The 26,335-nt window shown below is 57.3% G+C and overlaps 4 protein-coding genes across 4 annotated transcripts; 2 read left to right on the top strand and 2 right to left on the bottom strand.

Moving 5' to 3' along the window:
- Positions 1-15,994: 15,994 nt before the first annotated feature.
- On the top strand, positions 15,995-16,814 carry VOLCADRAFT_119070 (uncharacterized protein; the record flags this gene model as incomplete). Its single annotated transcript, XM_002955417.1, has 3 exons — positions 15,995-16,057; positions 16,226-16,347; positions 16,715-16,814. The coding sequence occupies 3 exons, from the start codon at positions 15,995-15,997 to the stop codon at positions 16,812-16,814; spliced, it is 285 nt and encodes a 94-aa protein (XP_002955463.1).
- An 823-nt stretch (positions 16,815-17,637) lies between these two features.
- VOLCADRAFT_96336 (uncharacterized protein) lies at positions 17,638-20,051 on the bottom strand (the record flags this gene model as incomplete). The annotated part of the gene is made up of 4 exons (XM_002955356.1): positions 17,638-17,853; positions 18,084-18,113; positions 18,721-18,792; positions 20,001-20,051. The coding sequence occupies 4 exons, from the start codon at positions 20,049-20,051 to the stop codon at positions 17,638-17,640; spliced, it is 369 nt and encodes a 122-aa protein (XP_002955402.1).
- Positions 20,052-21,042: 991 nt separating this feature from the next.
- Positions 21,043-22,883, bottom strand: VOLCADRAFT_96335 (uncharacterized protein; the record flags this gene model as incomplete). The annotated part of the gene is made up of 4 exons (XM_002955355.1): positions 21,043-21,394; positions 21,797-22,013; positions 22,165-22,497; positions 22,745-22,883. The coding sequence occupies 4 exons, from the start codon at positions 22,881-22,883 to the stop codon at positions 21,043-21,045; spliced, it is 1,041 nt and encodes a 346-aa protein (XP_002955401.1).
- A 607-nt stretch (positions 22,884-23,490) lies between these two features.
- Positions 23,491-24,029, top strand: VOLCADRAFT_119067 (uncharacterized protein; the record flags this gene model as incomplete). Its single annotated transcript, XM_002955416.1, has 2 exons — positions 23,491-23,605; positions 23,908-24,029. The coding sequence occupies 2 exons, from the start codon at positions 23,491-23,493 to the stop codon at positions 24,027-24,029; spliced, it is 237 nt and encodes a 78-aa protein (XP_002955462.1).
- Positions 24,030-26,335: the final 2,306 nt, after the last annotated feature.

Below are 26,335 nucleotides of genomic sequence, written 5' to 3'. Positions count from 1 at the left end.
GCGGCACTTGTAACTTGTAACTTACCGCATGACATACAGTGATCGCTGTGGGCCTCCAACCCACAAACGTCCGGACCAAAAGGTTCGCCACCGTATCCATCCAGGTGGCCGTTGCATCATCCACCGCCACCGGTCCCAAGGCGGATCCACCGCCGCCGCCGGCCTTTGGAAACACTGCCAGATCCCACCGTACACACATTGTCAGAGCAGGTGCCCACGCGCGCCTGCCCACTCACACGTCACAGCTGTCCCAAGGCAGGCAGCGCTTGAGGCCATTCATTCATTTTCGTCATGATGCTGCCGTACAGCAGCATCCAGACCAGGGTTTGTGAGAAGCAGCAAGCATATGGCCATGTGGGCAGTGCAGACGGGGCGGTGGGAGGCAAAGCAAGGCGGACCTATGTAAAAAGGCAGCTGCTCCTTGCCCTGGGAAAGGATGTGAACCTACCGGCCAAGCGGCTAACAAGTAAAGAGCACGGCCGCACAATAGCGATGATGATATGTGTGGAAGATGATCACGTGCCCTCGATACCTGCACATTGACCCAGCGGCTTTGGGAATGCCGCCTAGTCGTATCGCTTCGCTCAAACGCCTTCAACTCGGTCTCACCAGTACCATGGCTTCCCAGCTGAACGCGACCTGCTTGTGGTTGTTGGTGAGACGCTATCTCACTGGGACCTAGCAGAAACGACTAAGATTTATTAGCCGTTACACGTATTCGGGAGGTCCGCGACCTACCACCGATAGCCCCTTGCCTGGGCGTATGGAATCTGAGGTACTGTTACCGATAAACAGCAGAGCCTTTTATGGGCTTGGGAAGCCTATCCTAATGGACGAGCTGGCAGTACTCTAGAACCTGCCAGCCGTTACTCACAGAAATCTGATGGGCGGCCTTAAACAGGCCACAGCTGTTACTCACAACAACCTGACAAGTTACCTAAACAGGCCACGGGGCGACACGACATCACTTCGCATCATCAGTGGTGAAGCCCTCGGGTGTACGCGCGCTATGTCACTTGCTGTGTTTTCGAAGATTAACGTGCTTGGTTACTGCAAACAAGGCGGCAGCGGTATTGGCCGTACCCCTCATCTTCCCCCACGCCTTTTGCCCTCCGCTTGCACTTACGAGCGCCACGGACTCTTCACGGGCAGCAATACCCGCAGCGACAAAACACACCGCTCGGGCAGTGAAACATGTGCCCCGGGGTGAGCGCAGTTACACGTATAGCGGTATCTTCAGCTTTGGGCCGTTGGGCTCGAACCCACAACAGTCGCCAGGGGCCGGACCAAATAATGATATCCCTATCCATGCCCAACATACCACCCATCACTGCATCACTGCCACCAGTTCCAGGACCACCGCCTGGTCCTGCATCGGCTTCACCTCCGATGCCGCACCCGCAACTGTGCAGGTAGAGCTCCTCCTTCGGCAACACCGCCAGGTTCATGCCGTATACATATATGTAAGACATTTGCCGTACACACGTGGCAGCTCTCGCGGGTGCTCCACCACCGGCAGTTGTAGTAGCAGCAGTAGCAGGACCACGGTGTCTCCGGCGGGCGGAGTAGTGAGAAGCAAGCAGGGAGAACGTGTGTGTTTGGACACGTCAGAGTGCGACATGTCAGTGACCGGGTTACATCAAAGCGCGCAATCCTGCATCAACGGCACGACACTGTACGACAGACATGAAGATCACTACAAGCATTAAATAAACGACCCAGAGAACTGACACAGAAACGCCGTACACTTACACGAGGTGTCTCCTCTCCTCTTATGGTCGCCCAAGGAGCACACCAAGGGCCGGCAAGCCAGGGCCGAGCCTCGCTCGTCAAGGGGAAGCAACGGGGCAGGGGGGTGGTTACGAACGGCAAGCCAAGACAAAAAACAATGCCGTGCATGTATGGTTCAAGCATGCGCACACGAACACACACCACAACAGAGCAATACGATGCTTGGCAGGCGGTCGGCAGTCCCGGACTTGCTGCACGTTAGAAACCTTTCCTAAAGTCTTTGCTGATGATGCTGCTCCTATTGCTGCTGCTGCTATTGTTGCTGCTGCTGTTGTTGTTGCTGCTGTTGCCGCCGCCTTTGTGCGTCTGATCTACCTGTCATGCACATCCCCTACGTGTCCCCCCCCCCACGATCTTACCTTCCATGATGATGACGTGCTCAACCCGACCTACTGCCCTGCACCGCCCTACAGCGACGGGATGATGTGCAACGTCTGTGGACTGGTATGGGGTACACGGTGGATACACTCTTTCCCGATACAGAGTACGCAGAGGTCGCGAACGCATGTAACAGGAAGGCGCATCTCCAGCACGCACGAGTTTGTCCTTTCCCTCCCCCTCCACACGTTCTGTGACTTTCGCCCCTTCAGTGCCCCTGCCCTCGACCGCCCTCGTTCATCTAGTCAGAAGCTAGATTCATTGCGCCCTTGGGGAGTTGTTATGCCCTTCCGAGACCCTGGATGGTTTCATTTCTCCGAGTCCTCCGCCCTAAACCCTCGTGCAGTGATTATAACGCCCCCAGCTCAACATCGCCGTCATTGCCACCATAAACGTCAGGCAACAGACGTTATCTGGATCCGCAGTGGGCGGTGACGGGGATGGCGGTGACGGGGATGGCGGTGACGGGGATGGCGGTGACGGGGATGGCGGTGACGGGGACGGTGTTATTGGCTGTCGCGGCTCTGACTTTGTCCGCTAATGCGGCGATGAGAGCCCGCAGGTCCTGTACGGATATACGCGCGCAGGAGAAGGACGCATCGGGAGCATTGAACCACACAGCTATCAGATGTAACACGGGAGAGCGTTTTGAAAGGCGGGGAGTAACGCGGGTAAGCCGCGGAGAGCTCACGGCCTTTCACGGCCAGAGGATGCACACAGGAAGCCTAGATACACGGATACAGCGCTGGTGTTAAGACATTCATTCGCCTCCCGCCTATCCGCCGCTTGCGGGCGGTGTGGCCGTGTATGGCCTCCTTTCCTTAAACCGTGACGGGACGACGACGATGATGTACGGCATAATGATGTATGGCATGATCGCTGTACCTGCAGAATGTTGTTGCAGTGCATGAAGGATATTGCTGCACATCCAAAAAGAATGGAAAAGGTTTAGGGGCCCGCAGCCGGGTACGGCTACGTGCGTTTTTACCTATCGAAGAGATATTAATGATATTATTTCGAATATGGTAATTTGCAATACTTGGCTGACAGAGAACGTCATGGAAAGAGGGAGCTGAAAGGAGCCTCCGGAACACACATGGTAAGAGCCCTCAGTGTTATCTTATATGAGGGAATAAATTATAAAGAATATCGGTCTATCCTTCAAGGGGCAACCCGCGAAATTTGTGATGCAGCAGAAAACGTTGCGGTTAAACAAGTTGCAAGAGGCTTTAGCTGCCCACTCGAGGCTTACCGCAACAGCCCAATAAAGTTTTTTCCTAAAAGATCTAAGTGTTAGTACGGTTTTTCCAATATGTGAAACACAGAGTGTAATGGCACTGCCCGCCAGAAGTATATTAAATCATCCGTATTGTACCGTACCCGACGGGGATGCTAACCGATATGGATGCAAGCAATGCTACTAATTGACTCAAACGCCAAGCCATGCATATTTGAATTTTTTTATTAATCAACCAAGCCATGCGTGATTAACATTTCATTAAATGCTGCTGTCTTGGAATCATCTACTGTTGCAAACGCAGACCAGAGCGGTCGGCACCAAACGAAATCCGTTCTTGTCCGGAAAACCTGCTCTGTTGCTGTTCTGGCTGTCCATGATCCTCTGGACTCGTGACCTCCTCGTCTGGGGTGTACGACCTCAAGGAACAGGGAATCGCCATCAGCACGCAGCTGGGATTTGTAATGCTTAGTCAGAAATAAGGAGGCGCCAATTGACATGCGAAGTTATCCCAAGATATTAGCAAAGCGGGACATAAGTACGCACTGATGCCTGTGCCACGACATTTTAGCGTCACGGTCTGAGGTGTTGAAGGGCACATCGTCGCCAAAGAGGGACAGAAATATGCGCAGCATGGCGGACAGCATGGACCCGCACGCTGGGAAAAGGGCTTGTAAAAGGTTTCCCAAGAGAGCAAGAACGAGGCAGCACACGTAAAACACCTATACAGACCTATACCAATCAGGGTTTCCGATTGTGATTTCATGCGTCTAGAGATCAATATTGTTGGTATGCACTGGCTGCTTTATTGCAAGATCGCACGGCTCCTGGATTGCGCCATGCAATTGCCTACGCATCGCGGGGTTGACACTGGCTGCGTGTTGGCAGCGTGGTCCGTTCGGGGCAGGCCCTGATGATGTTAATCCTGATGATGCTAAGTTAACTTCGTGACGCGCTTGCCGTGATTTTCCGATTCATATTGTGTTGCGCAGCGTAGTGAGCTCGTAGCGCAGCTTGCACAGCTTAACTACCGACAACCTCCTCGAAGCACTTTAGGAACGTGGCCCAGAGTCGCACTACAACGACAACTACATGACAAAAGAATTAATGACTTCTGCATAATTCAACTCGCATCGGTCGTGGAAAGGTCCCCTTCTCTGTAAAGAAGGTCAACAGTTAACCTTCTTCACAGCGCAGTAATTCCAGCTTTCGCATGTTGATCTTCCTCACAAAGTTAAAGCTAGATTATTTCTCCTAGAGGGCTCTTAGCACCTTACTACCTTTTGATCAACGTACTGCCAAACGGCGACCTGTACCGTAAAATCACTTCGTACAGGATGAGGTCTTTCAACCGCTTTGCTCGACTTGACGCCTGTAATAGTTAGTATACATTTTCAATAACCAGTTTTATGAAGCGGATTGATTCATAACTTGTTTGGGGGCATGGGGCTGAGCAAGTTTTTGAGCTGCTTCTGTGCGGACTCTTCCGCCCCGCAAGACTATGTTGGTAATAATTCTTTTGCGGTTGTGCCCAAAGTTGAATCACCGGAAGGTGGAGTAGTCGCTGTTGACGCAGTGGAGGTGAGCAAGGAGTAAGTTAGTAGGCAAGTCGAGGCAAAGTTCATATGCTTAGCTTATGGTTCTTGGGACTCACAGGACCTTCTGCGGCTGCAACGGGAGATATCCGCTTTAAGCGGGTTAAGCTTTAAGTCGCGATTGTCCTGCTTGCTCACAGCTGTTTCAGCCTACACAAATGCGGATGCAAGGTACGGGTTGTGGCTGCTGGTATCAAATCTTCTTGCTCTTTGACGCGAGCTCATGTTGAGTCTGGGCCCTTTGCGTCTCTCAGCTTGTTCGGTGTCGCCGACGAGGGCCAGTTCGTCCTACTGGCGACGAGCCAAGCAAGTCGAGCAAAACAGTTTTTGGGATTGGAGCCTGGTCGCAACCAGATAACGGTTCTCCAAGGCATGTTCGTTTCTCAGGTTAGTTAAGACAGGCACGAAGCCCCGAAACTTTATTGTACCACCTCATTTAATTCACATACTAAGGAAGCAACTCTGACAGCACACTGAACTCTTATACGGCAAGCGTCTGTGCACACACTCAAAGAATGCCTCCTTGTCGCACATTCTCGTCGCATTTCGGGCAATTGTCTTGCCTCGCCCCCCTCCCTGCGCCTCGCTGCCCTTCATAGCGTCCGACAATCGAAGAGCTCCATCCAAGCGACACATGCACCCCATCCGCCGACGGGGCCTTTCGCGCGGTATGCGCTGTTCCACTATTCGGGGGTGTCGCTGGCGCGCTGCTCCTAGAAGCTCGCCCTCCCACCCCAGCCACCTCCCTTCTCAACAGCCAACGCCACTTCTATAATCCCACTCAACTCAACCAACTAGGCCTGGCCGTGTCCATGGGCCTGGGAATCGATGCCGAGCAGCTCCAGTGGCTAGCACGTGTACTTCATCGCATCGCCTGCTGTGACAGCATGAACGCCCTAGTGTGGGAGCTCAGTGAGGACTTCGCCTCTCACGTGAGGAAGCGCTTCAACGTGGAGACCAGCGTCCAGGCCGCGCTACTGCCCCGCCCTGACGCACCGCTGGGCCTCCTCTTCCGCGCCCAACCAGTGAACCACCACCCCCACCACCACCACCACCAACAACAACAACAGCAACAAGGTGGTATCAAGGCGATTTCGGGTCCACCTGGGGCTCCTCAGTCAGGGGGGCCCCAACAAGGCCCCTCTCGCTCCGCCAGGTGCATGCTGATGGCGGAGGGAAGCACCACCGCGCCGCTGCAGCTGCAGCAGCAGCAGCAGCCAATACTGACAGCACCGGCAGTAGCACCAGCAATGCCGGCAATGCCGGCGGCGGCGCTACAGGCCGGCAGCAGCAAGCTAGGGAATCTGAGCGGCCTGACGTCCCGGAACCGATTCAGTGCTTTGGCGACGAATAGTTTGGGCGTCAGGTGCGATGGCTCGAAGGATATCCATGGCTTATTGTACACGGGCGTGGGAGTGGGAGCGGCGCTGCGCTCTGTGGTGGGGAATGGGGAGGAGGTACGTGCACATTTCCGATCCAGCTGTGTCCGATCCAACTGTACCCACCTCCCCACTTTGTGAACCGTTGGTAGTCTATTCGATACATCCTACTTGGCGTCTGCGGATTCTAATCTTACCTGTTCTTCCTCCCCACGCCTTCTGCTGTTTCACCTGCGCCTTCTGCTCGCAGCGACTGCGGCACCACCGCCACGTTACGCGCCACCTCCCGACCCCAGTACCCTAGTACCACCCAGTTGGGATTGTTCGGCGACCAGGCCTCCTCATGCGGCCGCGCACCCACCATTTCCAGCGACCAGGTCACCAGCAGCCGCCCAGTCGACCCACATCACGCCGCTGCCGCCTCGCCGCTGCCCGTCCGCAACGTTGTCGTACAGCTGCCGCCGCACATGACCGCAGAGGTGCCCTCCGCCAGCCTGCATGCGCAGACCTTCACCACAAAGCACACGGTGCTGCAAGCGCTGGCGGCATCGACGACATGTAATGGCGGCGGCGGTGCTGGCGGAGGCGGGGGCAACGGCGGCGGCGATGGAGGCGGCGGCGCCCATGTAAGCCTCAGCCCGGGGAGCAGCAGCACCACCACCAGTAGCAGCCGCCAGCCTTTCCCCGGCGTATGCATCGAAGACGTAGGATTTTACCTTCAAAACGTCCACAACCCGTCCCGCGATGTGTGCTTTCTTTTGGGAGGTCTGCGCGCCGCCGCCGCCGCCTCCGGAGGGGGACCGGGCGCGGGTCCTCATGCCCCATCTGGCTCTCCGCGGCTGCTCGTAACTTCGCCGGTCAGTCCGTCGCTACATGCGCCCAGTGGCGGGGCCCCCTCCTCCGTTTCCGGGCCGTCGCTACAGTCTCTGGTGCTGGTGGGGCTGCGGCTGGGGGAGTCCGTGTTGGCGCTGTACCTGTGTTTCAGCAAGCGGCTTCCCGGGGAGCTGCTGGCGGCGGTGCGGGATAGCTGCAACGAGCTTCTGGGCGAGGTGCGTCGCCTGGCGGTGCGGGGAAGGGGAAGGGGAAGACGGATTAGGGGATGAGTGGATGGACGGGTGGGTGGGTGGTTGTGTCGCCGCAGGATAGAACCTGGGGGGCCTGGGGCTAGGTGCGGAGTGCGGCCTCCCGTCCTCCCACCGATGTGTGTATGTATGGATGCATGTATGTATGGATGCATGGATGCAAATATGTGTGTGTAGGTTTGTGTGCCGAAAGCGTTGCAGCTTGCTGGGGGTATTTACATCTCGCAGTGTGGAGGGAAGGTCATCCAAAGCCCACTAGGACACCTACCTGAGCAACAACATTACTATGAAGGGCTCGAGCCCCCTCCTCCTCTTTCTCCTCCTTCTCCTCCTTGTCGTCATGCAGTTCATTTCTCCTCCGTGACAAGGGTTGGAAGGTGCGCTCCGGAACCGCCGCCCCCTCTTGCTCCAAGCCAATTGTCGCTTCGTCCACCTTCCTTACTTCCCGGGCCCAACCCCCACCCCCTCTCTCCCTTAACACACAAACACACACGTTGCGGCCGTCCCTCGTTCCTCTCTCTCCCCTCCCTTCCCCCTGCTAGATCCTGCGGCTTCCCGTACATGCGAAGCTGTACGGCTCTCTGGCGGCAGAGTTCGAAACCTTGTGTAGCGCCACCCCCGGCCACTTTGCCGTACTGCGCGGCGCCGGCGTCAACGGGTTGGTGCACCGGGGTTTGACGGCGCCGCAATGCGCTACATCTTCGGGCAGGCTTGCGAGGATGTTGGCGCCGTCGCGGGGGGCGACCTGGGGGGGGGTTTCGCTGGCCAAGACGGCAAGCGGCTGCTGCAGCGACTTCTCGGCAGCGGCGGCGGCGGGGGCAGCAGCCGGCAGCGGTGGAGGCGGCGCGGCCTGCATTGCTGGCGCCGCGACTGCCACCGCCACTGCTACTGCTAATACCACGACTACTTCTATCATGAACTTTGCCAAGTTGCTGTCGCGACGGGCAAGCATGGATCTGTACTGCAGCAGCCCTGCAGAGCTTACGTTGTTTGCCGCGGCCGCTGCGAAAGGTGCGGGCACTGGGGGTTTGGTTCCGGCGGCTGGGTAGGCCGTGTGTAGGCACAAGAATATATACAAAATGATCTCTACTTGGCTGTCGGGTTTTGCCCCGGCGGATCAGGGGTTCGCGGTGAGCCCCATGAGGACGTCGTTCATTCACGGCACCCGTACATCGTACGCTGCCATACACATATGACAGTGCCTTGGTCCTTTACATGTGACAGCTGAGCCGGGGTGAACTCCCGTCATCCAAAGCTGGTATCCCTTCTCCCATCCACCCACCCACCCACCCACCCACCCACCCCCAACACCCCGGGCATCCCTCTGANCCATACCGCAACCCCGAGCCCAAACCGGCACCACATCCCCATCCCTACCCGGACTCCCCGGCTTTACCCCTTTCCAACTCCCCCGGCTTTAACACCCCCTCTACACACACACCCACCCACCCACACACATACACACACACGCCCCGGCGCACCCTGCTCTCCACCAGGCGGCTCCATGCAGCGCACGGTGTCCTTTTGCGTGGAGCGTGGTGGTGGTGGCGGCGACGGCGGCGGCGGCGGCGGCGGCTCCACCGCTGCTGCCGCTGCCGCTGGCACTGCCTTCACCCTCTGCGCCAAGCCCAGTCCCAGTCCCAGCCCCAGTCCCAGTCCCAGCCTCCCCTGCCGCTGCCTGATGGCCCGGCCGCCCTCACGTGATGAGATCCCGCAGGTGGCCATTGTGCATGATGAGGTCGTGATGAGTGTGCTGATGCAGATGCGGCAGAGCGACACAGCTGTCAGCCAGGGCGGCGAGCCCCCCAGCCCGTCCATCATGACGGTGGCGGCTGTGGACGCAGCCACCACTACGGCCCGGCAGCAGCTGGACCTGCTGGTGACGAGCATACAGACCACCATGACCTCGGAGATAAATGGCGCCATGTAAGCGGAGGAGGGGGAAAGAGGGTGAGGGGGTGGGGCCCCGTACCTGGGGGGTGGGGGGAAGAAGGGTTATCGGAAGGAAAAGAGGGTGATGCGAGGTGATGAATGGGAGGGGAGATATCTGCATTTGCGTTTATGTATGTATGTATGTATGTATGTATATATGTATGTATGACGTTGATTACACTGTGGGCTGAAAAGCCGGGGGCCCAGGGCCGAAACACAGCGCGGGGGGCGGGTGCATACGGCTGGTTAGTCTCATGCACTCCGCCCCCGGGTCAGGCCGCACGGGAAACGACGGCCGGCACGCAACAGCGCTCGTTTGGCGCTCCAACTAGACGGGATCTATGTATGTATGTATGTATGTTGTTACAGGGTGGTTAAGCTTCACCAGCGGCCCCCTTTCCCTTGGAGGCAGTTCCCTGCTCTCCCCTGCTAGAGGGGCACCCTAATCCGTTCACCCCGTCCGACTTCAGAATGTATTCGTTGGGTTCAGCAACTCACCACCAGCATCCAACCAAATCTAGCGGATCAACGGCGCCTCAACTTAGTTCCTGGTCAGCTCGCAAGTTGATATTTTCACGTCCTACACCGTCCATAAGTTGGGGGGCCACCTCCCATTCCAATACTCCTCAAACACCCGGGGAGTCGACAGGCGGATTTGAACCCCGGACACTCCGGGAGCAGAAGTCATGCCTTAATCTCTGCCAGCCGCCTGCCTATGTATGTATGTTCATGTTGTATATATCTATGTATGTGTGATGCGTCCTGAGCGATGTGCGATGTCGTGTTGTTTCTCTTTCCTGCCGCAGGGTTACTTTTTCGGAGGACATGGAGTCGCTGGAGCTGTTGGAGGTACTCGGCAGGGGCGGTGGTGGACTGGTCTACAGGGGAAGGTGCGGGGGAAAAGGGGGGGAGGGGAAAGGGGCCCCGCACCTTTGGCAGCTCTCTACGTTCGGTACCTTGCTCAATAGGTTAGCAATATACGAGTAGCACTTGTACTCAGAAAAATATGTATATACACACACATACATACATACTTGCACGCGTGTAGGTATGTGTCCCAGCAATGTTTACGATAGGGTCGAAAGCATACCGCATACCGCATATACATGTTTGGAAAGAGCTCCATACAGTGCGGAGCTACCACCATGGATTTGAACCACCATGGGTTCGACCTTTTAGTCTGACGCCAAGATGTGTTTCAACATTGCTGAGGTCATGAAGCGGGTGTCCTCTTGTTTCGTAGCACAGAGGTGCTCAGCTCCTTTGTTGTCGTTTGCTGTTGTGGCTGAAGTCCGTGCGTGCGTGCTGAGTCATAACACCGCACAGTGAAATGGGGGTCACGAATGATTGTGTGTGTGTGTGTGTTGCAACCCCCCACACTTGTCTGTCGCTGACTTCCATCCCCACGCTCCACTGCCACTGCCCCTCCACCCGACCTCTCCCCTGTCCACCCCCTCCCCCCTCACGCCAGATTGGGGACCCAGGAGGTGGCTGTCAAGGTGAGGGTAGGGGTGGGGGTGGGGGTGGTACCAGGTTTGTTTTGATTTCTGGGGGTTGCAGTGGCTGGGGCAGGAGGGGGGAATTGGGCGGGAGGGGGCCGGAGGGAGGGGCTTAGTGGCTGCGGCGGCTGGGAGGATCACTGATTGACTTTGTGAGAAGCTGCTTTATGCCGGGGCTAGCCCACCCGCCCCTAAATGCGTTTCCTGGATTCCTCTTTGTGTGGTAACGAGGGCTTCCATTGGGTTGCCTCTATCGCCCGGATGTGCAGGTGATGGAGCTGCCTGATCTGGATGTGGGTGATATGTCTGTCACACACGGGTCATGCAATTCACAGCTGCAGCAGCAGCAGCAGCAGCAGGGAGCATTCGCCCAACCCACACGTAGCGGACCCGCCCCGGCCGCCGCCGCCGCCGCTGTTGCTGTGGGTGACGTCCCGCCGGCGCCGCAGCACACCCTGAGTCCGGCTGCCGCGGCGGCTGCGGCCAAGGAGCAGCTCCGTGCTCGGCGAGCCCTGCTGCGGAATGCGATGGAGATGACGGTGCAAGGTGGGCTGGGTGCGCAATGCGTGTGTGTGTATGTATGTATGTATGTATGTATGTATGTATGTATGTATGTATGTATGTACGTATGTATGTATGTATGTATGTATGTATGTATGTATGTATGTATGTATGTATGTATGTATGTATGTATGTATGTATGTATGTATGTATGTAGGCGGCTGGAAGGCCTCCGCGCGTTCACGGTCGGGTGCTGCTGAACAGGGGATGATGATGGGGGGAGAAATGGGGAGGGAGGGCTGAGGCGGCGGTGGGGAGGAGGGGCGTGGATCGGGAACGAGAATTATTGTGTGGATACCGGTAGCCTATTATCTCTCTATTTCCCCCTGCGTGTGCGTGTCCGCCCGAATGTTCTAGGTTCCCGTCCTACTTCTATGTGGTATATGATGGATGAATTATGTGTGGCTCAAGTGCTCGCCCACCTACCCACCCGCCTACCTACCTATCTCCCTACCTACCTACCTGCCTACCTAGACGCGTAGGTGCCTTGCTTCAGCATGTCGCGCCGTTTTAGACGTCGCAATCACCCCGACCCACTCCCCGACCCACTCCCCGACCCACTCCCCGACCCACTCCCCGACCCACTCCCCGACCCACTCCCCGACCCACTCCCCGACCCACTCCCCGACCCACTCCCCGACCCACACGTGCTTTCGCTTGATGCGACTCAGCCTTGCAGGAGATGCCCAGTACCGCTATCCTACCTCAACCAACACCACCACGCGTGCAACCCCTCCGCCCTATCAGTCCCCTCCCCTCCCCGCCCCCCCGCCCCGCCCCTCCCGCCGACAGGTCGTGTGAGCCACCCCAACCTGATACAGGCAAGTGTGCGGGTGTGCCGGCAGAGACATGCGGCCCAGCGTGTGTCCGGGGGGGGGAGGATACCCGGGGGGGGAGGGAGAACGTCGCCATGTGCGTGTGACTGTGTTTTAATGATCGACCTAAGCGTGCATGTGTATGGGTGGGGAGAAAGTGGGGGAAAGCCAGGGAAAGAGTCGTTGCGGGTGCATGCAGCCCCGCACTACCCACTACCGACCTTCCACTCCATAACGGCCCCCCCTCGTGTATCGTCGTCCCTTCACCCTTCACCTTGTCCTCCCTTTTTCCCCCGGGCTCCTCGCCTCTCTTCTCCGCCCCCTTTCTCTTTCCCCTCTTCTGCCCCTCCCCTCCCGTGCAGTACCTGTCTATCCCTGGAGTAATATCCGTCTATCCATTGTCAGTGGTTCGTCTTACCCCCCCTCCGCCCCCGCTAGGTGTATACCCCCCAAGGTTCCCACTTCCCCCCAAAGGTTCCCACTCTTTCTCGCATATGTTCCCTGTACGTTCCCTACAGGTGTACGCCACCTACACCAATGTGTTGGTGGAGCGGAGGACCCGGGCGGACGGCAGCTGCTTCCACGGCCTGGTGCCCCTGGAGGGCGAGGTGCAGGACCTGGGAATGACACGTAAGTGTGCGACTGTATGTATGTCGACAACGTGCCGATAGCATGCGTGAATGTGACACATGTATATTATACACATTGTATGTATTCTGTAGATGGGGGGGAGGGGTGGAGGGCAGGCGGAGGAGAATTGGGGGGTTAGCGAGCGGGTGGTTGGAGGAGGGTGGAGGGTGGATGTGGGAGCGCCGTCGCCGGGTCGCGGACTACCACCCCCCTGGGGCGCAACGTCCTGACTCGCCGGAAATGGGCTCTCTCTTATCTCGCCTTGTGGGAGGTCGGGCCCATGCACGGAGGACATGCCGGTAGGGTTTAGCATGACGTATGTATGTATGTATGCATGTATGTGGGATGAGGAGAGACGGGCAGACGGAGCGCCACGGTCTTTCATGTATGTGTGTGTGATGTTTTAGTGCTCCGTACATCATGGCGTTCATGCTGAGACGCACGTGGTATGTACGGCACAGCGTGGCGCCTCAGCGGTGCGAGGGCTTTCCAGGAATTCAGTGACCCCACCCCGCAACCCGCAACCCGCAACCCCCAACACGCACACACACACTAAAGAAGCTGAAACGAAGCGGTTCGGTCCCTAGCCTCACCCCCTCGTCCTCTTCACCCTCCTTTTCCTACCGTCGCTGGACCCCTTCACCCGCCCCCCCTTTCCCCCCTGGCCCCACTCACGTGACGACACCTCCACCTGCACACCTGCACACGCAGCTCCCTCCGCGGTGTGTTGCGCCATCGTGGCTGAGCTGGCGGACTGCGGCTCCCTGGCCACCGCCCTGACCACCCGGGCCTTTCCCCGAGTGGTGGGGCCGCCGGGGGGGCCGCCAGGGGGGCCGCCCAGCACACACCACCAGCACCAGCACCAGCACCAGCAGGGGGCCTTCCAACTGGACTTCCGGGTAGGACGTGAAAGTGGGGGATGTGGTGTGTGGAAGTGGGTGCGGGTGCGGGTGAGGTAGGGGTGGCTGCTGGGGCCCTAATGCTGTGTGATGGTGTCGGTGGTGGCGGCCGCGTTGGATAGTCATTGCACTCATGGCACTTGCTGGCTGCTCGCGCTGCGCGTCCGCTCCGTTTTCCTCCTCGTGTCGGTAGATCTCTGTACATCAGTACGTACATATCTGGTTTTCTTGTCGCGCACCCGCGTGGCCACTTGGCCGCCCGCGGGTGCTCCTGCCCGCGGGAGTAAACTGAGTGTATTTCCCCTCCCTCCTTTCCCTCCTCTTTATTCTCTTCCTTACGGCCCTCATTATTCTCCCCTTCCCCCCCCTCGCCCTCCCTTCGCCCTCACCCTCCCCCTCCCCTCGCCACCTCCCGTACAGGGTGTGTACATGACCCTGTTGGATGTGGCCCTGGCTCTGAGACACCTACATTCACTGCACCTGGTGCACAGAGGTGAGGGGTGAGGGGGGGAAAACGGGGGGGGGGGAGTTGGCGAGCGTCCGGACGACATGGGGAGGGCTGCTATTCCGTGCTGTACACACACACCTCGCTTACTCGTATCCCGCCCATCCCACCCATCCCCCTTCCCGCCCGCGGCATTTCTTGATGACTGCACCTCCAGACGTGAAGCCCGCCAACCTGCTTCTCAAGTCCAACCCGCGAGACCCCCGCGGCTTCACGGTGAAGCTCGCGGACTTTGGGTTCGTGCTGCATCTCAACGAGGTGTGTGGAGATGAGAAGAATTGTGTGTGGTTGAGGTTGGGGTTGGGGGTGGGGGGAGATGTGGGGTGGCGTGGGAATGGGGAATGGGGAGGTGTGTCGTCTGGGGGGAAGGGTGGTACCTCGCCGTGCATCTCTCATTCCTTGCGGGCAGTTGCTTCAAAGAGGGGGGAAAGGCCCTCGGCGTTGGGGGCTGGGGAGAAAGCGAGGGAAGCCCGGGGGGGACCAGAGCGTCGAGTGGTGGCCCCGGGGGAATCCGGGTACCGGGGTTTACCGGGCTGCTCATACTGCCGTACACCCGGTCGTGAGCACCTCCGCCTGCGCTCTCGCCTGTTGATAAATTTTGCTCGGCTTGGGAGGAGCGGGGTAAATGGCGTGTGTATTAGTGTGGCCCTCGGCTAGCGTGTGTATGTACATGTATATATGTATGTATGTATGCAGGTGGCGGAAGACGGCACCCGATACGTGTTGGTGGACCAAGCTTGTGGCACGTAAGTACGGCCTTGTGTATTGCTTGACGGGGAGGAGGGAGGCCGGGAAGGACGAAGGCGGGGAAGGGGGGGGAGAGCAAATACCCCATACTGTTGAGCACGTACCTAGGGGGGTTCCCCCGGGAGGTGGGGGGGCCGCCCGCAGGGAGGGGGTTTGGCGCCGGCTGTACTCGGAGTTATGGGACGATGCGATGGGGGGGTTATCCGCACACACGCATACTCACACATGCACACACCCCACGCACGTCCGTATTGCGGCTCGACTTAAAGACGGTTCGCTGCCGCCGTGAGGGAGATGAGGCCGCTATTGTTGCTGCTACTACTACTGCTGCTGCTGTCTTTGTTGCTGCAGTTTCCTAGTTGCGTCGTCCATTTTGAAATCTATTTGTTAACGAAACATGGGGCTGCAATCCCCCTGCCTGCCTGCCTGCCTGTCTTCCTGCCGCTCCTCCCGCCGGCAGGGTGACTCACATGGCTCCGGAGCTGCTGCCCGGAAGTAAGGGGGGCCCGGACCTGTGGTGGTGGCGGTGGGGGGAGGCTGAGAGGTTGTGGGAGTTCGGGGAGCTTGGCTAGCGCGCGGGGGTCATGATAGGACAGCTGGCTCAGCATTGCTCTGTTCTATCACACGTGTACACCTCACCACCACCCCTGTCCGAATACACCCGACCAGTTCCCCGCGCTCCCTGCGCGGGTGGATACCCAGGTGTTGGTGGTGCTAGCCGCCTCTTGGCAATCGTAATACACACATACACACATGTCCTCCGCGATGTTTAGTGGGATGGGAGGAGCGACGCTCCCCTCCCCCGCCGTTGACTGTCTCTGTATGAGCACCTCACTATTCTCGTGTGTGTATGTATGTGTGTATGTTCATTATTGCTGTAAACAATCGAGTGAATACATGAATGAGGTTACGGTGGATGAGGTTCTATGTGTGCGTATGCATGTATGTATGTATTCCCAGAGGCCCGAGTGGAGGCGAATGCGGACGTGTACAGCTTTGGCATCTTGGTGAGTACTGTACGCCCCTTGCCTTGCCAAACCCTGGCACTCTCCCGCCCATCCTCCCGCCCATCCTCCCGCCCATCCTGCCACTCAATCTCATACTCACACACTGGATGTTGTTGTTGTTGTTGTTGGTGGTGGTGGTGGTGGTGGTGTTGGTGGTGGTGGTGGCAGATGTGGGAGCTGGTGTCCGGGGGTGTGCGCCCCTTCCCGCACCTGCCGCCCGACCACATCCCGCGACATGTGTACAAGGGCGCCCGCCCCACGTTCAGAGACCTGGTGCCACTGTCGTACAGGTGGGCTGGCTGGCCTCGCGGTATGTGTGTATATGTCTGTGTCAGCTCTGTAGGCCAGACCGCCTCTGTCTGTCCGTCTGTCTGTTTGTGTGCCTTCTCCCCCACCCGGTGCGGCAACGCCGCGTCAATGGCCTTCGTATCCACAGGGATTCTACCGTTTTCCTTTCCGTTCTAGAAGCTTCTGCTATTCCTGCACTACTGCCGTGCTACCGCCACAGCTTTCTGCCGCAGATTTTAGCTTTAAATTCCCCTTGGCCCGAGTAGTGGTTCTGTGTGCGACTTTCCCGCTTGTGTGAACCCCTCTTCCCTCTTCCCTCCATGTCACCCATGGCGACGGGGTCCCCTGGCGGCTCCTTGCCTGGTGCAGGGGCTTGGCGCAGGCCTGCTGGGCGGCGGACCCGCGCCGGCGCCCCAAGACAGCCGACCTCGTCTCCCTGATCATCTCGCAGCTGCAGGAGCTCGAGTGAGCTTTCGATGGACTCTCTGACAGATTGACTGACAGGTCGACAGACGAATAAACTGGCTGAAGACGTATAGATGACTTGCTGCTCTACCTGGGTAGTGGGGCTGTGGAGCGGCACACCGAAACGAGAACTGCGGACCCATGGAAAAGGCCGCCTGTCTGATGGCAAAAAGGAGGGCGTTGTACTGCGGTGTACGACATCGCAATGCAGTGATGTGTGTGATGTGGTGTTGTTCGCAAGAGCCGCGGCGGGAGGGGGGGCCGCGACGGGTCCCCTTGATGAGGTGGGTGTGCAGCTGCTACAAGTGGTGCAAAGCATCAACGAACAAACCGGCGTTGGCGTCCGCGTTGTACGGCGGAGAGTTGTGGGGAGAAGGTGTACAGTGAAGTATGAATAACAGGTGCGTGTGCGGGCGCACAGTGCAGTAGCATCAGTATTTATTACAATTCTTAAGTCTACATCATTATGTATTCCGACAATGCGTGGGAGGTGTGGCAGAGAGGGCAGAGGGTTGTGTGAATGGTGGAGGCTTCTGTTCAGTCGCTCCGAAATTGGCGCGACAGTGCAGCAGAGCACGAGCGTGCGGTTGGCTGTGTATGTATACGTGTTGTCCCTCCCGTTCTCTCTCTCACGGTGCGGCGCGCACCCGTCGTCATTATTATCATCATCATCATCATCATGGATGGCCTTACTCCACTAAACTTTCTGACGACTCCATTCGATCCACCTCGCGATGGCGGTTTAGGGGAGTCCCCCTCGTATCCCTGTTACCAGCAGTACCAGTAGCGGGTGTACGGCCCCTGCGTAGTGCATGTCCAAAGCCTCCTTATGTGGGGGTGGGGGTGGGGGCTTGGGGTGGGTCAGGTTTGTGCGGCAGGGGCAGGGCCAGGGTGTTTCCCGTGCTCGGCGCAGCTGGTAACACCATACGGCCATATGAGTGAATTTGTGGGTGGATGCGGTAGCACTTATGGGTTGTTATGAGTTGATCGTCGTGTGGAGGGCCCCCGTGGCCCCCGCCGCAGCAGTGTACCGGGTCCAGCTGCTATGTGTGGGTGAAGAAGAAAGAGTGCTCGTGTGTGGCGGAGAGGTGAGAGGGGGTTTCTGGTGGCTCGAGGTGGCCACAACACCGCTGTGTGGTTGTGTCGTTGCGAGAGCTGGGTTGGGGATGGACGGTTACGGTTGCGGTTGCGGTTGCGGTGGTGGTGGTGGTGGTGGTGTGTACCCTGCATGCATGTAGGGTTTATTTGATCCACGGCTGATTGCTTTCCTCACTGGTCCCTGGTCCCCCCTCTCACCCATCACCTCCACACGGGGGGGGGGGTCATGAGGGGAGGTGCGGGGGCGCCCATGCCAGGGCGGCGCCAGTAACTTATATAAAGATTAAGAAAGTATTGAAACCCCTCATGGTATTCTGCACGCTGCCTTTTGTTGGCGTCAGTCAATTTTTGCGCAAAAATGAACATCATGATACAAAAATTGTATAGCATGGCCTGTTTTCGCATTCCAGGCGGCGGTAGTGGGGGCCGGGCCCGGGCCCGGGTGAGTGCACCTGATCCCTGGTGAGTTGCTCTGATGCGCTCTCACATGTGCGGGCGGAGCACATGCGTGCGTGCATGTGCGAACCTCTCTCATTTCTTCAGCTCTCTCCCTCCGTGTCCCCCTCTTGCGTGCCGCCCTCCTCTTGAAGTGCAAACCTTCCTCCTCCTCCTCCTCCTCTCCCCCCTCCGTATTTGCGTTACCTGTGGTGGGTATAGCCTCGTGGTTGCTGCCCAGATAGATTGTGGTAGCAGCCGCCAGACCCGCAGGAGGAGGAGGAGGAGGTGGGGTGAGCTCGCTTGTTGGTGAAGTTAACGAGCGAAGTGAGGTTCGGGGGTGTTGCGGAACAATGGTCGCTAATGGCACCTCTTACCACCCGCTTGCGGGACCTTTTCACGGAACTATCACGCTCCCACTGCATGGGCAGTGACGCCACGTAAGCGCCCTGTGCGTGTACATCATGTGCGTTGTGTGGTTTACCAGCAGCAGCGGATGTCGCAGAGCACTTTCGGCTTCCCGCACACAGGGAAACTGAAAAAACATGATGGCAGGCGAGCGGCATTTTGTGTTCTTTATCATGGCCAAAACACATTATTAGAGCGACGACGACGGTGTGGGAGACATTTCATATTTGAAGTCACGGAAGCATGTGACGGGGCAAAGATTCCAATTAAGAATGACTGCTGGCGGGACAATGGCCTTGGAGAAAGACGCTGATGTGCGTGTGTATGGAAACATTCAGGGCACAAGCGAGTCTTGCATGCATGCATGTAACGCATGTGGAAATTGAGGCTTGGTGTCCGCCGGTTACGCAGAATTGATCGTGTTCGTTGGCCGTTGTGTGAACAGGACGGCTATCCGTCGGTCGTTGATTGTACGGGATCCTGGCGGCGTTAAGGATTTTGCCGTCCAGATAAACGAAACCCGCATCGGGACGCACATGGAGCTGTTGTACTGCGTCCGGCTGCGCTGCGTTTTGCGTTGCGATATATTGTATGTATGTCGTGCATATGTATGCATGTATGTGTGCGTGTGTGTATTTCTGATATTCCCAAAGGAATTGAATGCTGGATGTCAAGTATAGCGCGGTGATAATAATGAGCAACACGGCCCTGAACTGGTCCGGGGTGCACCGCAGCGGCGCGGCGGCGGGCTCCAGTCGACAGCATTGAACCGCCCTCCGCGGGCAGGCAGGGTAGCGAGCTGGGGAGGCTGCGACAGCCCCCTTTTCCCCCGCCCTCCAAAAAATGCCGGAGGAAGAGGAGGAGGAGGAGGAGGAGGAGGAGGAGGAAGAGGATCACGAGAGTCTTGAAGACAAGTCTGCAGAAGTCCGTAACGAGTGGTGAATTTATGCTTTTACAGGCGATACGAGAGCTACAGAGAAGACCAATATGGTCTTTTATAGGCTTTTCCAGGCGATACGCATATGCACCAATTGCGATTTTCCTGCTTATGTCGTTAAAAGTGGCGCCAATACGGCCCTGCCGGAAAACCGCATCTTTTCATGCTGCCAGGGTTGGATTGGTTGGCGCTTGTGTGTGTGTGTGTGTGTGTGGATGTTCACATCTGCCACTGTTGGCGGCGTTTGGTGCTACTTCCCATTTTATGCTTTTGTGTCCGTTGCGGTGTATTACCCCTTGTTGCTGCCCTTACTTTTACGACGGCGCCGTTGGGGCTTCGACCAGTCCACAAAAGGTGGCACATAATTATTTTATAAGAGGCAGAACTGGGAAATTGTTGACACGGATGATGATGATGAGGAGGAGGAGGAGGAGGAAATAAGGGGAAGGAGGAAATAAGGGGAAGGAGGACGCCGTTCTGTCCGCCGTCACCCCAAGGCGAGATCCCATGCGGAGGATTCCGTCATCATCTACACTCGTCGCCACTCGCGTGTGCGCCCTGAGCACCTCGTCTTCTTGGTATCACATACGGCTGTGTGGCTCTCACTCCGCATGGCCTCTATATGGTGCGGTCCTGTGGTCGGTCGGTCGGATTACGCAGTTCAGTGATACCTTACGGCGCCGTCCCATCATCCGTAGCAACGCAGGCGGACAGGACGTCCCCTGTGCGCTGACCCGTCGCGCAATGAACCGAATAATGTGTAACTAAGAGTACAAAAGTAGTTTTGGTGAAGCCAAGTGACTGCACTCGGCAGCAAACATTCCGCAGCAATGCAGTGCCAACGCCATTCCATTTGTGAATGAACTTCACGAAACCCCTTCCTTTATGGCATATCATCTCGGCTGTACGGCGACAGATGCATAACTTGGTACGACAAGGGAATGGAATCACAGGAGATGTAACACAGTAACATGAGAAGTAACATGAAAACTGAATCCACATCACGATTGTCCGAGTGGGCTATCCTTCGGACGGCTTCACCCTCGGAGCGGAACAGCGCCCCAGGGGAAGGAGGGGGAAGGGGGACACCGCAAACACCTGCACCAACCTACAACGCCGCCTTCACAGCTCCGATCGCCAAGACGCAGCAGCACACAAACAAGCCCTACTCCGTTATCACCTCCACGTCTCAACCCCTCCAAGGCTGGCAGCTTCCAACTCCGCATCCTTAGGGCTACTAATCCCCCTCCCCCGCCCCCTCCTCCTCTTTCACCTCGTCTTCGTCTTCTGCCGGCCCCCCCCCTTAACCCACGTGACGTGAGCCACATGGAGACCACCCGCCTGCTGGCCCCCTTCACCCCTTTCTGGCACCGTCGTTCACCGGTGCCGAGTACACCTCCCCGGCCTCCACGGCCACAAGCTCCACCATCAGGTCTTTGCGCGACAACGCCCCTCCCGAACGCAACCGGGAAAGAAACCCCGGGCTACGCGCCCTGAGATCCGCTAGCGGCGGCATCACCGCCGCTGTCAGCGCCCCGCCGTACACACAGCCCGTGTCCAGGCCCGTGGCGTGCGGATGCAGCTGCAGGCGCCGTTTGGCGTCATGGCCAAAAAACACGTGGGTCGGACCCCGCCACAGCGCCCCCCAGGCCTTTCCGCCGTCCTTGGCCTTCTCCACCGCCCTGTACATCTGCCCTGTACTCCGACTGGGGGCCAGGTGAGGAGGGTTGAGGGAGGGTTGAGGGAGGGTTGAGGGAGGGTTGAGGGAGGGTTGAGGGAGGGTTGAGGGAGGGTTGAGGGAGGGTTGAGGGAGGGTTGAGGGAGGGTTGAGGGAGGGTTGAGGGAGGGGTGCTGCGGGGCGGCCGGGGCTGCAGGCCGACGGCATTGACGCGCATTGATACTACGGGAGGGGAAGGACGGGGGATATCCCAGAGGCCCAGGCACGGGCGGAGTCTGCCACTCGGCCTATCCCAACAGGACAGGACGCTATCTTTCCCCCCAATCCAGCCCCTTTAAAGCTATAAGGCTCTAATACTTTCGCTTTGAGAAGGAACCCCAGGCGCCTCACGCCTGACCCCCCCCCCTCGCCCCTATCCCCCCAGCCGCACCTAGGGGTTCCGGAACTGCCTTTGCACGCGTCTCCCGCGCGGCCTGGAGGTGTGTGGACGTTGGGAACAGACAACTGGTACCTCCGGGTCGCGTCCTCCCCCTGGCCCCCTGCCCCTCTCTGCCCCTCCCCCCCGTCCTCCTTCAGCTCCACCACGTTGCGCATTTTGTACATGGCCCACATGTCTTGCTGCTCAATGGGCACGCCGGGCACCAAGCCTGAAAGCATACGTTGTGGATGCGGCGTCAAGTACGGCGTTTGGTACGGCGTTGCGCATTTCGATAGGACAGCTCTTGCAGCCTATACGCCCTCACATACACTGCCCACCAGAGTCCAAGGCATGTGCTGACGTAAGCCACCTGCGCGTACCTGCATGTACGACGGTTATACCGTACTCGGGCACCGAAACTGTGAACGGCAGTCCCAAAAGTACGGCAGCCTGTTCATCTGTCATGTCTTGAGCCCATTTCAATTTGGGGTTTAGTGGCTGGCCGGCTCGGAACTGTAGCCAGGCGGACAACACCGCGTCGTCGTGGTTGCCGCGTACGGCCCAGCAGCCGAGCTTCGGTACGGCATCAAGTATTGCAAGGGACACGGGCCCCTTGTTGACGAGGTCGCCGGCAAGGATCAGGTTGTCAGAGGCGGCGTTGTACCGCAATGAATCCAGCAAGCGGAAGAGCTCGGGAGTTCCGTGAACGTCGCCTGGGGTGGGGGTCGCAGGGGCCCGCAGGGATTTCAACCAGCCGGGGGAGTTAAGCGGGGAAATGGGGGGGGGAGTGCGTTGAAAGCAGTGGAGGATTTCGGCGCCTGCCGGGGGATCGAGCTGAGAAAGGTTACAAGCGTGTGTTTTCAGCAACGCCGACTAGGCAACCTGGCTTGACCAGGCGTGGAACTAGTGGGGCAAGGACAGGAGGGCATCTTTGAAGCTGAAGGTTCATTTGGGCCTCACCAACGATGATTAAGCGGCCAGGCTTTACGTGTTCGATCCGGTGATGGATGACCCGCGGCACGGGGCATTTGTACGGCGTCACATGAGCCGGAAGCCCCGCAGCCGTAGCTGCCCGGCGGAGCTGCGCCAAGCATCTCATTATGGTGGTTACGACTAATGTCAGTGCTGCGATTCCAATGTAGCTGCTCCACCAGAGCTGCATACCGCTGGAATGGTTGGCTCAAAAGGTGCTTATGGGACGAGTTTTGCAGATGTCATGAACAGGTCAATGGATGGAAATTTCAATCCTACGACCAGGTTCCTCAAACCGATGTATCATGGATCATGCGTACAGGTCTGCTTCATGCAAGCAATGCAAGGTTGTGTCGTACCCCAAAACAACTGTCATTGTTTTTTATTGAATTTCAGATGGTGCATTTCGATGCAGACTGCTTTATAATACTTTTCCCTTTGTGCTTGGTCTCGGGGCAACGCTTTTGCAGCCTGGAATCACGGATTTGCAGCAGTCGTTGAGAGCGCTGGGATTGGGCCTATCACTACAACCATTGGAGGTTAATTGTACAGAAGGACGCATATGTGGACAGGCGAAGGACGACTAGCGGTTTTCCGATATTAAGCACAGAAGCATGAGCCTCCGCCTCGATCCCTATACGGACGCAGAGTTTAATTTTGGGAATGAACATCGGAATCGGCCATGGAAGAAGGCAAGCTATGGATAGCCGCTGGTCTGCCAGGCAACTGCTGTAATGACGTTTGTTCGGGGTCTGCAGGTGGCGCTTGCAATAGGTTTATTGTGTTTTGGAACGATCCTCCTATCGATAGGACTTGGTCTGTACCTTACGGGAAAGCAGCAGGAAGGTGGTAAGTTAGCCGTGCGAGTTGCTATTCAAGGGTTTCTTGTAAAGATGCCATGGCTATTGGGAAAGGGGAAGCGGAGGGCCCTGAAGTAGAGTTATTGCCTTGTACGCGAGGTTGTAGACCAATTACAACTGTACTGCGTATGGGTTCTTGGGATTTTGGCTGTAAGAGGAAAGAGGTTTCCTGGGCTTCCCTGGACTCACAGGTCAAGCGTTTGTACTGGGTAAAGCTTACCGCTGCGACCCGCATGGCCTGCCGACCGGCCGCAACCCGCGCGTCCTTTCCCTTCCTCCCACCTCTTCCAGGTCTGCCACTCATCATCCTGGGCTCCCTTGCCTTCATTCCCGGCGCCTACCACACACGATTGGCGTGGCTGGCCTGGAGGGGCCGTGCCGGCTACAGCCTCGACCAGATCCCAGATTTTTAAGAACCGCCGCTTGGAAGATCCTCCTCCTGGCAGGGCAGTCTCTGTGCGTGATTTCCCCGAAGCGGGCTGCGAAAGGGATGAGACGGACGAGGATTGCGAATGTCCTATTTTGTCGGAAGGGCCGCGCCCAAGAGCTGCAGTTTCCTGTGAGGGTGCGCAGCTGCACCTCCAGCTGCCGAATTGACCTGGGAAGATCCACTGGTTGGGAGCGGCTGTGGGGGCTGTTGAGGGCTGTGGGCTGAGGTTCGGTTACAGCAGCGGCAACAGCAATCACAGTTGGTGGGAAGCAAGGGGAGAGCAGACGGGATGCGCACTGCGTCATGCATATTGAAACATTGAATATTGAACATGGCTTATCGAGTGAGAGCAGCAGCGGTGAAGTGTGGCAAGAGGATACGTTAAAACGGGCCTAGACGCGTAGGGGAAATGTGAGGTGAGGCGAGAAGAGATCTGTAGGTTTGATCTGTACTTAAGTGAGCGTAACTCTCGAGAGCTGGTGGTTATGTGCGTTCCGATTATTTCGACATTGTCCGACAGGTGTTCATTATGCGTAACGAAAATCTTCCTGGCGTATTATCGTACATCTATCCTTGGGTATACATATCCTCTTCGCCCGGTTAGGCACGGACATCTGGCTACCAAAATCAACTGAACGTGTAATGCTTTCAAATTACTGCAATCTTCCTCCTGATGTTGGCACATGTTGAGTATCCAGGATGTATGTTACACAAAATAAACAATACACAGGAGGAACGAAGACTATTTCCGGGGATGTCCGGCACTGACGCAAGCGTTCGGCTTTGCGCAAGCCGCGCAGACAGCCACACGTCTGTCGGAATACCAGATTCGAAAATATAACTCGATTAGCATAATATCAGCCGCAATGGCCGCCAACAATATTAAAAACCGTACGCGGGCATGCCCACTGGATGAAAAAGTTTCACCATCCCTTATTCTATTCCACTATGCGCAAGAGGATGAAGTGGAGCAATACAACCACAGCTTAGGAAAGGCTCAGGCTCGACTGAAGCCCGGCGCCAACAAACTGAAACCCTCGCCCTCCCTTCGCCTCGATATCAGCTGATAGATGCAAGGGGGCGAATTTGCTGGTGGAAACGCTGGCGAGACACACAGAAAGGACAAGACCTAGCTCTCTTGAACTTCCTCAACATCAGAAATCAACAGAACACACACAAACACTTACACAAAACAGAAGGCTGCTTTATGCGGTGGCGCACCTTTTATCTTTTATCACGCCAGAGGCGGCAAACGACACACATGTATCCTAAATCTAGGAAAGAAAGCTGCTCATCCCAACCGATCCGCGCTAAACCGGTAAATCCAACCAAAAAACGTGCAGCAGCGAGCAGGGTAGCTTGAAAACGCGCACGGATGAATGTGGAGGACCTGAACCGATGGCTCAACGGATATGAATACTTCAAGCCAGTCTCTTCAGAATCCTAGACGACTAGGTCGAAGCGTCAGGTGCAAAAGCACACCTAATATCAAACACCTGGCGGAGCATGCCAAGGTCCTCGGCACATTCCGGAAGGCCGCGGACACGACAGACCACGGCCGTACTCCTCTTGATGAGAAAATATCCTTAAACGCCGTACAGCCCGTGTGCAAACGTTTCCTTGCCCACCATGCCCCTGCGCCATCCAATCCCTTGATAGATCTTGGCTCTCCATGCCAACCACCAACTACAAACCCTTAGATCCCAGGTCGCCGTCCGTCCAGGGCGTTTAGGTGGACGGTTGGCCAGCGAGGGTGGCGGCGAGCGAGCACACTGAAGGCCTGCGATATTCACACATACCACACAGATCCTGCACCGTACAGCATGCGGCTTCTTTCGTAGGCAACAATTGAGCCTATAGTTGGTTCATTTAAGCAGAGGCATAACCAGTGGTATATTATGGCCAAGAGCCAAACGCCTACAACCCCATGGGGGCAAACAGCAAAAGAATATGGGCAGCCGCTAGTGATCAGCTACATCCAAAATCCGTGATGGTAATGATGATGATATGACGAAGCCTAGCCCTGTCAACGTCCCCAATGCGCCGCCGCCCAGCGCGCATGATATCTGTTTGACCATCGCAATATGACATGCATTAGCATTAGCATTAGCAGCAGCAGCAAAACCTGAATCCTCCTGCGCACCAACTGGCAGAGCACACCCGCACATAATAAACGCGGAATCCGGACCCCACACTCTTTGTACCAGGCCCTAGTGACACGCGGCACCGCGCCTCGCACTAATCAGACTACGTGGCAGGGAAACCTCTCCTCCACACGCACACAGCCAG

Source organism: Volvox carteri, assembly GCF_000143455.1.
Source record: "Volvox carteri f. nagariensis unplaced genomic scaffold VOLCAscaffold_51, whole genome shotgun sequence".
Lineage (NCBI taxonomy): Eukaryota > Viridiplantae > Chlorophyta > Chlorophyceae > Chlamydomonadales > Volvocaceae > Volvox > Volvox carteri.
The sequence above is the reverse complement of the archived record's forward strand: the minus strand, read 5'-3'. Positions and strand labels throughout refer to the sequence as shown.